The sequence below is a fragment of the Euprymna scolopes genome, chromosome 20, assembly GCF_053919585.1.
Source record: "Euprymna scolopes isolate OS-2025 chromosome 20, ASM5391958v1, whole genome shotgun sequence".
NCBI classification, from domain to species: Eukaryota; Metazoa; Mollusca; class Cephalopoda; order Sepiida; family Sepiolidae; genus Euprymna; species Euprymna scolopes.
Window position 1 is genome coordinate 91,086,441 of NC_136501.1, and position 14,031 is coordinate 91,100,471.

Below are 14,031 nucleotides of genomic sequence, written 5' to 3' on the forward strand. Positions count from 1 at the left end.
CTACTGTATAGACAGAGTTGCAGTGTCCCAAGAAAAATATTCAGAGCAAGAACTTGATTATCCACAGACATAAAAATGAACTTTTATTTCTCTCTTTGTACCAGAAATCAAATGAGACTTCAATGAACAAAGATTTTTTTCCTAGAAAATCTTACCTGTGAAGCAAATGAAGCGAAATACAATGAGTCTTTTTCTCAACTGACTACACCATGGTCCTTTACAAGTCTAATGGTAATAAATACTTGTTGAGCTGTTTGCTTGGATAATAAATTTCTCTCAAGTAACCTTCTGTCCATCCCTACCCATCTAATTTCAATCTTTCAATGGTGGTGTTCATCGTCCAACTGAAAATTTCTTTAACTTTTATCCTTTGCTCTTAGGTAGTAATAAAAAAACAAAACAACGTTAATATGGTCGATGGCAAGGTATGGTTGTGAGTCATAGACTGTGAAACTGACAGCCATTGCCGAACTAACAATATTTGTTTTTTAAATAATGGACATCAAAGATAAGATTAACAAAATTTTATACCAACAAATCTTTCTTTGAAGAAATGGATGATGAAAGGGACCTTAGATGAATATCAAGAAGCGGAGGCTGCACGATTTTGGCCAGATCATTCGGCCCAAAACCTCTGCAACAACATTCTCAAAGACAGAATTGACCAAAAAAATCATCTATTATCACATTTGGTTTTACACGCTGTTTTCTGTTTGACAGCTTTCAGAAATTGACTTCCAAACTAATCTATCTCTGACCAGGTCTTTATTTATCCCTCTTCCTCTCAAATCCATCCATATCATTCCATTCATCTTTTCTTAGGCTTTCTCCTGTTAGCTGACCCTATTACCTATGATGATCTCCTGATGACGAAATAGATTATATTATCACTACTACTCAAAAAAAGGAGAAGATAAACCCTGGGAGAACGGTCTCATGATAATAGAACAGGTACTACATTACCTTTTTTTTTAATTAGATTTTATATTTAGCTGTTGTATGACCTCTTTATTTATACAGGTCATTATTATTATAATTATTGTTATATATAGCATAAAATTTTGCAATGTGGAAAAATTTGAATATTAATAATAAAAAAAAATATAAGCAATAACAATAAAAAAAACATCAAATTGTGAACTTTCTTTTCATTTTTTTTTTTTTTTCTTTATCCAGTATAACAATTTACATAAAAAAAAGAAACATCATTTTATTGGTTTTATGATGCAGTCCAATTCTGAAGGAGAGGGGAGAAATTCAAAATATTTGTGGGAGGAGGGAAAAAAAAAGAAAGAAAAAAAAAAGGGGACACCCAGAAAAACAGACCTTCATTTCCCACCCTCCCAATTCATTTTAGTATGCAACAATAGCAGCAGTCCTTAAAAGGCAATAAACACAAAATGTACGAAGGTAGAAGTTCATTCAAGAGGAGGTATTGGCATTTTTTTTTTCGTCACTTTGAAAAGTAGATTTTTAGCTGAAAACAAATTTCATCTTTTTTCTTTGTCTTCCAAAACTTAACGTTTTCCTACCTGCATATAAGTAATGGACATTTGTATGTGTGCGTGTGTGTATATATATGTGTGTGCGTGTGTGTATATGTGTGTGTGCATATGTATTCAATTTAAATGCATACAGACCTCAGATATTACAAACAGGTGACAGCACTTAGCTCAATGGCTTTTGGGACCCTGCACCAGTAAGCAGCAATTACATTAACTAGTGTGAGTTTTGTCGGGAGGTCGCAGTAGTACATGTCAGGATAATCTGGCGGCAATCAGAAATATGGTAGCTTCTCTCAGTCTTGACAGACTATGGATACCCACTGTAAAGGTGCCTGCACATGGAATTTTTGTGGCAGGAGTTGCGCAATCTCCAATGACACTTCTCTTGAGTCAGCATTGTTAAATACAAGTGGCAAGTGAAGGTTCAAGATGACTAGAAACAATGCTGGGATAAGCGGAGAACACATATAGCACCTAGAATTCCCAAATGGTCACCCATCTAGTATTAACCAGGCTCAACGTTGCTTAACTTCAGTGATCTGACGAGAACCGGTGTGTCAACCTGATTATGCCATATATGTCGGAAACATACACAGCTGCAGATGACATGATTGTGAAGGAGGTCAAAGGTTAGCTCCTGAGACAAAACACGCTAGAAATGCAGGATCGAACACTATGAGGAAAGATAGCATCACGTGTTCAGACAAGAGAACAGAGTTTGTAGTCAGTTTCTCATTCGAACCAATACAGACAAGATGTGCCCGACAATATAGAGATAATCCAAGAGAATGTTGCCTCAAGATTTTGCCTGTCTATGTCTCTCAATTCTCATCCTTCAGATTAAGTTAAGAAAATTAAGTAAATAATTAATTAAACAGTCATATTAGTCACTCCCCTCAATTAGTAAACTCTCTAAATAAAACCTTAAAAACTCAGCAAGTCTCCATTATGCTTTCATGCATGATAAATTATTCGTCTTAAGTTAAAACAGAAGATCAACAACTAATAGACAAGATCACAGTCACCCATCAAAGATGCTGAGAAGAAGCAACAATAAGAAGACCAGCATGATAAACATCCACGGCAACGTATATATATATAGAAAAAGATTGTTTTATTTGTTTTCAATGGTAAGAGTGTATGTATGCAGAAGTATGCAATACACAAATCGTAACAATCGCAATTATTTGCAAATGAAATAGAGACATAGTTTTAATTTTGTAAACCGAGGTCATATACAAATGTAGTATACACACACGCAAACATATAGTGTATGCTGTTTATATACAGATACACACATATATACATGCATATGCACACACACAAACACATATGATATAAATTATGTGGAAGAGAAAAATTTTGAACAAATATGTAAAGTCCCTTTGAGGCAGCTATGTTGGAAATTAGGACAAGTTTCAAAAAGTGAAACAGGCACTCATTCAAGAGACATTTTTTGATTAATATTTTTGTTGTTTTTGTAAAGAGAAGAGTGAGGAGCAATCTCATCTGCTATGATTTTATATCTAAGAATTGTTTTAAAATTCTATTTACATGACATGATCATTGTTTTTTTTTTCTATTTTATTTCTTATACTAATCAAAAAAAAAAAAAAAATACACAGTATTTTTGCTACTCTTATTTCTTTAAAAAAAATTTATTGAGCTAAAAAAAAAGAATAGCAATATTTCAAAGTTGTTAGGATCATTTATTTTTTGTTTGAGGGTGTAGAAACATTCATTACTTCAAATTTTGTAGTTGATTTTTTTTTTTTTTTTTTTTAGTTTTTAGTTTTCTTGGAAAAAAAAGCAAATTTTAATTTAATAGTTGAACAAAAAAAAAAAAAAAAAAAAAAAAACAAAGATATCATTCACAGTTTTATATTCTCTATCAGAGATAGAATATGATCAAGGGATCAAAGAATATGACTTAGAACTGATCTCATTTTTATTTTTTTTTTGATATGAGGAAAGGAAACCGATCCTGTGATCATAAAATTAGTCTAATCAACAATTCAATATGATTTTTAACCAATTATTTACATAGTTAATGCTATGAAAACTTCTGAAAATGAAGTCTCTAGCAAGGAGAATGACTATATAACTTAGTATCACAAAATTGAATAAAGTCATATCCCATAAAGAAATAGCGAGTTTTGAGCTCATGCAAGTTCAACGTGTAATTATCAACAGAATACAGGATATTTACACCGTATCATTTATTGATCGTAAATAAAGCCAAACATTTTTAAGCATAACAAAAAGCCACATTTTTTTTATGCTTTTTCATTTTTATAATTGCTGTGTCTTTTTCGGAGGAGGGTAAATAAATTTTATGGGTCCCTAACCTCACTTTCAAGGCATATGGATCTTTTCTATTTATGGTACGCATCTGTGGGAATAAAATAAAATCTCATTCTGATGTAGAAATAAATACAGGTAGCTTACAGTAATTTAATCAATGTTTTTTTTTTTTGGTCCATTTACTAATTTTATTAAGATGCTTATGAAAAAGGATCGCAAAAAAATAAAATTAAAAAAAAACATTTAAAATAATTGAGATTAAATAAAGCTCAAAGAAATGTTATATAAGAAATTAAAATTAAAAATCTCTAGTCCATTCATGTATCCAACTTTTGTTTGAAGGAAGTGATTTAAATAAATATTTTTGTATTTTTCCCAGAAGCCAATGTCTGCTAAATATAACAAACAGACATTATAAGACAGTTTTGTTTTCGAAAAACGGATGACTAAAAGAGAAAAAAAGTACTAAAATATTTATAACAGTGTGTGTGCGTATTCTTAAATGTGTATATGCTGAACAAAAATGTATCTATTCATAGAAGCAAAAGCAACTACCTAAACCTGTTAAAAACAAAAAAACAAGAAATTTAAGGTCTGTAAAAGATATAAACCATAGATCATCATATAATGATTAGATCACTCTGACAGACGTTAAAAAGCATTAAAAAATAAATGTCTAAAATTCAACAGCATTTCTCGCGGTTAACGGTAGCCGAATGGATTAGGTCCTTGCTAATGAAGCCAGGGATGGCTTCTGTTGCCGGGTTCAACTCTATCGACTGGTGTTAATCGTGACACTCTGCACTGTTGATTACCGAAAGGATGAAACATTAGTGTCTGTAGGTATTTAATAATTATAGTAAATAATTATATATATATATATATATGCAAATATGTAATGGCAGAAAGTATTACCCATTGTAAAAAACACAAATTTAAACAAGGAAAGAACGAAATGTGACTGCCTTTAAATTAACATACTTTGTGCTCTGTATAAACTAAATACAAAAAATGATGTAAATACTATTCTAAAAGTATATATATATATATATATATATATATATATATATATATATATATATATATATACATACACACTTGTACAGTTTAATCAAGACATTAAAAAATGAAAATATAAAAAAAAAAAGAAAAAAAAAAGGTTATAATGTATGTATCCGTTTTGAACTGAGGATCTCCGAAAAAAAATTTCACTTAATTTGATAGAGTAGTTTTTTTTTTTTTTTTTTTTTTTTACAGCAGAAAAACACGTTTTTATGAGAGCGCATTGAAGGCAGACATCTATTTTTTTTTTAATTTTTGTTTGGAGTTTATAAACGCCACGGGGAGATAACTCCATGTAAAGCGCCGACACTCCCTTTCCATCTTTAATAACTAGCTTTTCTTCCTAAAAATCCAACCTTTTGCTTGGTATCATAACAGATTTTTTTCCCCTGTAAAACAAAAACTACTTGATGAAATTAAGTGAAATTTTTTTTCAGAGAACTTCATTCCATAACATATACGTACAATTTAAACTTTTTATCAATATTTTCATTTTTTAATGTCTTGATTAAACTGTACAAGTACCTATATATATATATATATATATATATATATATATATATATATATATTCAAGAAAAGAAAGTATATCAATTGTTATATTCTCTTTAATACATCCTGTTGCCTCGTGAAGATCTTCCATAGGAAGTTAAATGTTCATGTGTAAAATGGTGGGCGTTAAATTTATGAATAATGCAAAACATTTGGATCACCCCACTTGATACAATGATCTCTGGAGAAGTTTTTATTGATTGAAATATAGGCAGTAGACGTCATTAAAGAAAATGTATTAATTAAAAAAAATTTTTTTTTAATTATTACACTTATAAAATGTGTGATACTTAATCAAATTTATTTATATAACTGATGCGAGTGATAAAAAAATGTACGGATTGATCATCAAATGAAATCTATTAAAAGCTGATTGCAAATATAATGGAAGCCAATCATTAAACATTAGAGTTGTGTCCCTTTAAGAAATGGAAATATCAACATAAAAGTTTGCATTATTTCGAACTATATCAAACTTTTTTGTGTTTAAGTAAAATAATAGTGTTGCTTGCCAATTATTTAAAAATAGTTGGACACCAAAAATGCATGGGAGGAAAAAAAAAAGATCAATATTTTCCTTTGTAAAACCACCACAAACGAACCATACAACTTGATTGTTATCATTAAAGTTTTATAATTCAAGTCAGAAATTAGTTTCTATTCAACAGCTTAAGATTTAAAATTACTTTAGAATTTTAAAGATTGACAAGGAAAACAAATACAGGATATTTCATTAGATTAAAAAGTTAGAAGTAATTTTAAAGCCTTTAAACTGCTAAATAGAATAACATTTCCGATTTTAATCATTTTGGGCCATAAATCAAACTAATAACATTATTAGCAATTGTAATTAGCAGAATCCATTGCATTTAAGCGAAAATAAAATATAAAGGGAGATAAACCGCGAAACAGTTTTACTCTTTAAAAAGTAAAACAAAATTATTGTTCTCAATGGATTTATGTAAAAAATGTTTTGTTTTTTAAGTTAAAGCAGTAAGAGTTGGAAGGGAAAATATATTAACATTTGTGGTAAATCAGCAAAGATAAACAACTCATAAATGATATGAAAAAACTGCTATATATCAGTCATAGGAAAATATGTCTTTAATTGGAAATATAATATTATAAAAAATAACATTTTTTATTTTATTAAAACAAATAAAAAAAATTGTAGCACTAGATTTTACGAAGAATTAAATAAAAAATAATCTAAATTATTTATTCTACGTTTTTTGTGTTGAATATTATTTTCACAACATTTCGGTCGATGTAACCGCTAACTTTCTGCAGGCGTATTTCATGGAACTTGAATTCGGGAATTCAGAAACAGTCTAAATTATTCTAGTTATTTTTGTTTCTTTTGCTATTTTGTGACACTAAATAAAAACAAGAAATTAAAAAACCTGTACACACCAAGAAAACCCCCAGATTGTATCCAATTGGTTCACGTTAAACATAAAATACCTGCAAATATGTTTGCACTTATTTAATTGGTTGGATAAATGAATGGGACAAAGTGGAGTAAATGGACACAAAAATAATTTTAAAAAAATATAATTTGATAAACTAAAAAATATTTTATTCAATATGGTGAAAAATATTTTCCTTTTGGTTGTAATTAATGAATTTTACAAAAAAAAAAAAAACAAAAAAAAACTAAAAATGAAAAAAAAAAATGATAAAAACAAAATTGTTATTCAATCAAATATATTTAAATTAAAAAATGTCTTCTAAATATATTAAATTAAAAGTAATTAAAAAAAATTGTACAAGTCTAAAATGAGAAAAAAAAAATGGCTTATACAGTTGTACATGAAAATATAAATGTATATTTTTCAAAGTATGTGTATTTGTGTGTGCATATATATATATATATATAAATATATATACACTTTGAAAATTTATAATCACAGGATCGAATCTCACCTCCACTTTCTTCCTTTAATATTTCCTCATTATCTCTGAAAAAGACACACACACTCATACATACACATATACGTGTTATATATATCTATATGTGAATGTTTTCCACATACACAACATATATGTGAGTAAGTATATTTGTGTAAGATAAAGGCTAGTTGAGAGTGAACCCAAGTTTCAACAATCGGCTACTCACCAAGAGAGAGCTCCAGGCGATGTAGAATGCTCCGTGTTTTCTCTATTATCCAGATCCTTGTCTACTAAACTAACGATGACAGATTCAGTGGACAGTCCCACTGGCTTGCCTGTTCCGTTTACATCAATCTGTGGCACCTTGGTACTTCCGTTGGAGTCGGCAAACCCTGAATCATCCATACCAACAGAGTGGTCAAATGAAACAGATAACCTATTTAGAGATTTTTGTTTGTCAACGTGGTTGCCCTCGGCCGTGTCAACATCTTTGTCAGCATCACTCTTCCGCCTTTCAACGTCCTTGGCATTATAGATGTTATCACTAATAGGTTGGTCTAGGCTTTCTTGGCTGGAACCAAGTTTCTCTGAGGAACTCGTCTTCATCAATCTGTTGCCAAGGTTACTCTTGGACTTTCCAAGAATATTCTGTAAAATGGGTGACTTGAATTTTGGGCTACCATCCGTGCTGGAATCATCGGTCCGCTTGTCCATCAGTTGCTTCAAAAGTGGCGATTTGAATTTAGTTGCACTTTTCTCCTCATCACCTGAGGAGCGCATATCCTCCTGGGATGAGGCCTTGTTCAAAGTATCTGTGGTTGGCGCAGTTGGGTGCAGTTCTTCCTCGGGTTTCTCATCCGGTGATATTTCCGTGGAAGAGTTGCTGCTTCTGCTGGGTGAACTTTGCAGAGACTTGGAAGGAGAGTCTTGCTGCAAGATACAAGAAATAGTTGTAAATAATTAGGAAATTAAATTTGGAAAATCTAAAAAAAAAAAAAAAAAAAATTAATAAAAAATAAAAAAAAAATTAATTTACATCTTAGAAAGCTATATTTTCCAAGCTATTATGTCATACAGGCCCTATATCCAACCACAGCAAGTGACATTGTAATATATATATATATATATATATATATATATATATATATATGTGAGGTGTCTTTAATAGATTTCCAGACTTTTTTTTTTTTTACAGGCATTTAAAATTGTCGTAAACTCTTGAAAATTCAGTATGTTATTGCTATACATCTTATGAGATGACGGACTAATTTTAATGATTTCAGGTTCAAAGGAACAGCTACAGCAGGAACTGGAATACACCCTATTAAAGCCCGATTGTCACAGCTGAATTTAAAAAATGAAATTTGGATGTGAGGACACTTTAGAAGAACGATATGCAATAAAATTATGTTTATAGCTTGGAAAAAATGCCACAGAAATGTATGGAATGCTTTAAACTGCTTTTGGACCATCTTGCATGAATCGAGCATCAGTTTTTGAGTGGAATAAGAGATTCAAGGAAGGTATGGAGTCTGTGAGGGATGAGGAGAGGCGTAGGAGGAGTAAGGAAGTCAGAACACCAGGGTTGATTGGCCAAATAAAGAATTTCATGGATAAGGACTGTTGTGTGTCTACAGAGACAATAAGCGCACAGTTTGATGTCAGTGTGGGAACTGTACACATAATTATTCATGAGGAACTGAAAATGTGAAAGATTTACACAAAGTTTGTCCCAAAGATGCTCAGAGAAGATCAGAAAGAAAGATGTTGTCATGACAGCCAGGAGATGGTCGAGCTGATCAATTCAGATCCCACAGTTCTTGATTCTCTGATGACCTGTGATGAAAGCTGGATCTATTGCTTATGACCAAGAGACCAAGAGACAGAGTTCCCAGTGGAAGCATGCTGGATCTCCCAAACCCAAGAAGGCTCGACGGAGCAAATCCACCCAGAAACTTATGATAATTCCTTCTTTTTTTTTTTTTTTTTTTGAGAGCACTGGCATGATCTACATCCACTGGGTTCTGATTGGACAGACAACAAGAAATACTATGTTGAGGTTTTAAGGGAGTTCAAGAAGAGATTCCATCGGAAGAGGCTAGCACTCTTCAAATTGGATCAGTTGCATTTTCATCAGGACAATGCACTAAATCAATTTTCAAATCCGTCAGCTTCTTTTCGGACATCCTCTCTCTCTCTCTCTCTCTCTCTCTCTATATATATATATATATATATATATATATATATATACAGGATGACCCAAAAAAAACTGGCCCCATGTACACTTTGTGATATCTCCATTATTTTTCACCGGTTGCCCTTATTTTACAGGACATGGCAGAATCATTGACCGTGAGTACACCAAGACCCCAGTGGGAGCTGGGACAAAGAATACACTGTGTTAAATTTTACTACAAGACAGGCTCGTTTAAGAAAACCCAGGACAGTTTCATGCGTCAGTTCGAATGTGAAAAGGCTCCATCCAAAAGCAGAATTCAGAACTGGGTGGACCACTTCGAGAAGTATGGGACTGTGGAGAACCTCAATGCTGCCAGAGAGAACCGTCCAAGCCACTCGGGACGTCCCAAGAAGCGAACAGCCGAGCTGGTCGAAAGAGTGAGAGAGTATCTCCAGCAGAGTCCGAAACGCTCTGTGCGTAAGCGGTCAGTCCCTCGGTATGTCCTGTGAGACTTGCAGGAGAGTGCTGGTGAACGATATCAGGGCTTACCCATACAGAATACAGATGCTGCAGACCCTTACAGCCTCAGACAAGAAGCAGAGGAGGGCTATGGCAGTCAAGATGCACGAGAAGATCGAGGAGACACCAAGTTTCCTTAACCTCCTTTGGACCTCAGATTAAGCCCACTTCGATCAAGATGGAAAGGCAAACTCCAAGACAAATGTCTTCTGGGGTCCTCCAGACCAAATGAAGTAGCCACCAAGCCCCTGCACTCTCCTAAGTGTACGGTGTGGGCTATAATCTAGGCCAGAGGCATCATCGGACCAATCTTCATCGAAGAATCTGGTGCAGTAGTGACAGTCACCAAGGAGCAGTATGTGGAGATCCTCAAAACCTTCAAGAGTGAGCTCCAGACCGTCTACCTGTCGCTCAGGAGCAAGTTCTGGTTTCAGCAGAACGGAGCAAGTTCTCACACCTCAAACCTGTCCCGAGATAGGCTTAAAGAGAACTTTGGAGGCCGAGTGATCAGTCTCAAGACTGATTTTGAGTGGGCACCTCATAGCCCGGACCTAAGCCCTCCAGACTTTTTTCTTTGGGGCTATCTTAAGGACAGAGTCTATGCAGGGAAACCCAGAACCATCATGGAACTCAAAGAAGCCATCGGGGAGGAGATGAGAGCCATTACCAATTCGGTCCGTAAGAATATCATGGACAACTTCGTGCTGTACCTCAAGAAATGCACGGAGCTAAATGGAGGCCATCTAGAACATATGCTGTAGAACGGAGAAAAAAAAAGGCCAAAGACCCTAGTGATTTGATGTGAAGTATTGAATATAATAAACTAGTTATGACCAAAGTTTCATTTCATTCGGACAAAACACTAAGAAATGGGGCCTAATTAGAGTTGGATCCGTTTTTTTGGGGTCACCCTGTGTGGGTGTGTGTGTGTGTGTGTGTGTGTGTGTGTGCGTGTGTGTGTGTATAATCTACTATTCTAATGTGTTTTACTGAATGAAAATATAACTGTTGATGAAGAAAATTAAAAAATGAACATAAGATTATGCCTAACATAAAATTACTTATTAGTAATAAGATAAAATAACTTTTATATGGGAAAAAAAAAAAAAAAAAAAATTGTAAATGAATACTAACCCGGACTGTATCTGTATCAGTTTTCACTCTCTTCATAATCATTTCCAAGCGCTAAAAAAAAATAAAATGTAGCCAAAATTAAAAAGTGAACTCTTGTTAAATTCATGTTTCATCCACTTTGCTTCAATTCAATAAAGCCATTTTTACTAAAACATCTTTCAAAGTTGAACTTCCAATTTATGCGGAACAAAAAGAAAAAAGAAAAATAAAGAAAAGAAAAAAAAAAGAAAAGAAAAAACAGAAAAGAAAAAAAAAGAAAAAGAAGAAAGAAACAATGCTTCCTTAAAGAATGAAATCTACCGAAAGGAAAATATACTTTTACAAATAGGATACAAAATAATTGGGAGGGGGGAGGGGATGACTCTTCTTAATCCGCAATCTCTTTCTTTTCTTTTAAATTTAAATCCTGAGGCTTTCAGACTAATTTCGATAAATCACATGGGAAATATCATGGTAGTTTACTGAACCTTATTTGACTTTTTAATCGCAATTTGGATAATTTCTTAATCTATGGAAATTCCAGATAGCTTGAACAAACTGATGAGAAAATTTAAAAAGAAAAAAAAAAGTTATTACTGTAATAAAAATTAAAATTCAATATGGATGCTCGTCTTGTTCACAATATCACACAGATGTGGATGACTAATTACTTCTGGGTTGGAAATATTTTGTAAATATCTTTTTGCTCAACAGCAATTGAAAAAAAAAAAAAAAAAAAAATCCAAATTATTCTGAAAAATATATTTTCAAGCTAAACGTCAGTAGGTATGTAATATTGTGGACAAGACAGGTCACCATGTTCAATTTCAGTGTTTTTTTTATGATGGCAATCAGTATCCGCTAATATGTTCTATGTATTGCTTTTTAGTCAATAAAAATAAAAATAAAAAATATTAGGTTGGTGCAAAAATAATGTTTTTTGACGTTCAACTGTATATATAAAAAATAACATTATTTTTGCACCAACCTAATAACAGAAATCACGATTGAAAGTTTCTATTTTTTTCTTTTGTAAATAATGACTAATCTAAAGAACAAATCTCCTCCTGTTCTGGCAAAAATTTACTTTCACCATGACTAATGTTTGTGAAGGCATGGTTATTGAGAAAAATGCGAACAAACGAATGGACAAACGAAACTGAATTACTAAGTCCAATCTCTCCTTTGTCGGGGGACCAAAAATGAGAAATGTTTTTTGTGCAACAGAGAAAATACTATCCAACGTCAATAACAATATGTGTAATTTTTTCTAGAATCTAGAATTAGTTATTGCGAGTAGAGAAAGATTAACTTAATTTTATGATAAAAAAAAAGTTTCTTCTTTAATTTGATGTGTTTTTGATACATTTTTATCTACTACCGGAACATATGATACAAGGTAGAGGATTTTTAAGCCAGTGCTCCCAAGGTAGAGAACTGTGGTCTACAAAAACCGCTTGAGCAGCCCCATCAGTAATTTTGTAAAACTACTAAGAACTTGAAGCATAAAAACTTATCAAAATGACTGACCCCAAGAAGGGTTGATATGCCATAGCACAAACCAGAACGAGACACTATGAAGAAATATTTATATATATATATATTTTTTTTTTACAAGGGGCACCACTTATAAAGGCCCAGAGGCCACTCGAGGATAAGGGTTAATGGGTATACATGTCATGGGATTATAGCGTAGTAATAAGTAGTGGAGATTTTGTAAATTAGATTACTTAGAGGGACGGTTCATCAAGAATGTGTTAACATTGGACTTGAAGACAATCAAATTGTAGTCAGCTGGAAGCAGGCAAATGGAAGAGAGTTCCACAGGCGTGCAGTTCTGAAGCATAGAAACTTTTCCCAGAATTACTGGATTCAGCATTTAACAATGCAAAATGAGTTGATATGCCATAAACTAAAACAACTAATCATCTCCATCGTAACAATATGCTTTGGTTACTGATTATTCTCTGAATTTACTCCTCCTCCTCAATTATTTTCATCATTGGTACTGCATTAAAACAATATATCCTGTCAAAAACCATAAGTCAAATCAACCAAGCACCTAACAAAAATAAAGTCATGTGCTGAGACTTTTCATAACAAAACTCGTTTAACTACAACCACTATAAACAATTTTCTTTTCTCCCTCTGAGTACCGAAAATTAAACAAAACTTCCCTGAAAAGAGTTTCTTTCCAAGAAATGTTAATCTGTTGGACACAGTGCTACAGGGCTTCTTCTTAGCTGACTACAACATAATAGTTTTCAAGTCGAATATTAACAAATTCTTGTTAAGATAATGTTTTAAATAATCAAACTCTAAATACTCATAGTGTTGTTTTACTGTCCACCAGACAAACTCCTATTCGAGTAGCCTTTGGATTTTCATAAATAGTGATTAGTTAATACATAAAAAAAAAAAATAAATAATGCACGGCTCATAACACCTTGTAGTGCTTATTTAGAATTCAACCTATTTTAAAAAACAAAAACTAAATTGCATAAAAGTCTTTATGATGTACGTATAAGTCACAGAACGAAGATGGCATATTCCAAAAATCATGAAAATTGATTGAGTAGTTTTTGCTTCTTTTTATAAAAATTTTTTTTTAAAAGAATTTCAGTGATTTTAATAGGAAATTGTAGCCATTACAAGACTAATTTTGATCTCAATAGTATAGAGTTGTCTCCCCCTTATTTATAAAACTAAAAAAAATATAAATAAAATAAAAACTATTAATTTATAAAATTTTTGGAATATGACATCTTTGTTCCATAACATGTCATGAAGTTTTTCAAAGACTTTATTTTGCATTTTTGTTTTGAAAATAAGTTTAATTCTAACTAAACAGCCACCCTGTATACGATAAGTGGACCTGATTGGTTAGTTTCATTATAGAAGAGAT

At 32.3% G+C, this 14,031-nt stretch overlaps 1 protein-coding gene and 1 pseudogene across 38 annotated transcripts in view; both read right to left on the reverse strand.

Annotated features, from left to right (window-relative positions):
* Positions 1-14,031, reverse strand: part of LOC145241638 (uncharacterized) — a 530,026-nt gene that overhangs the window by 73,969 nt on the left and 442,026 nt on the right. For all 38 annotated transcript variants that reach the window (XM_080104769.1, XM_080104766.1, XM_080104764.1 and 35 more), the window contains 2 exons: positions 11,148-11,198; positions 7,542-8,245 (listed from right to left, as the gene is read on the reverse strand). In XM_080104769.1, coding sequence (XP_079960895.1) covers positions 7,542-8,245; positions 11,148-11,198 — 755 coding nt within the window. The remainder of the gene's footprint in view (positions 1-7,541; positions 8,246-11,147; positions 11,199-14,031) is intronic.
* On the reverse strand, positions 1,968-2,084 carry LOC145241925 (5S ribosomal RNA; annotated as a pseudogene).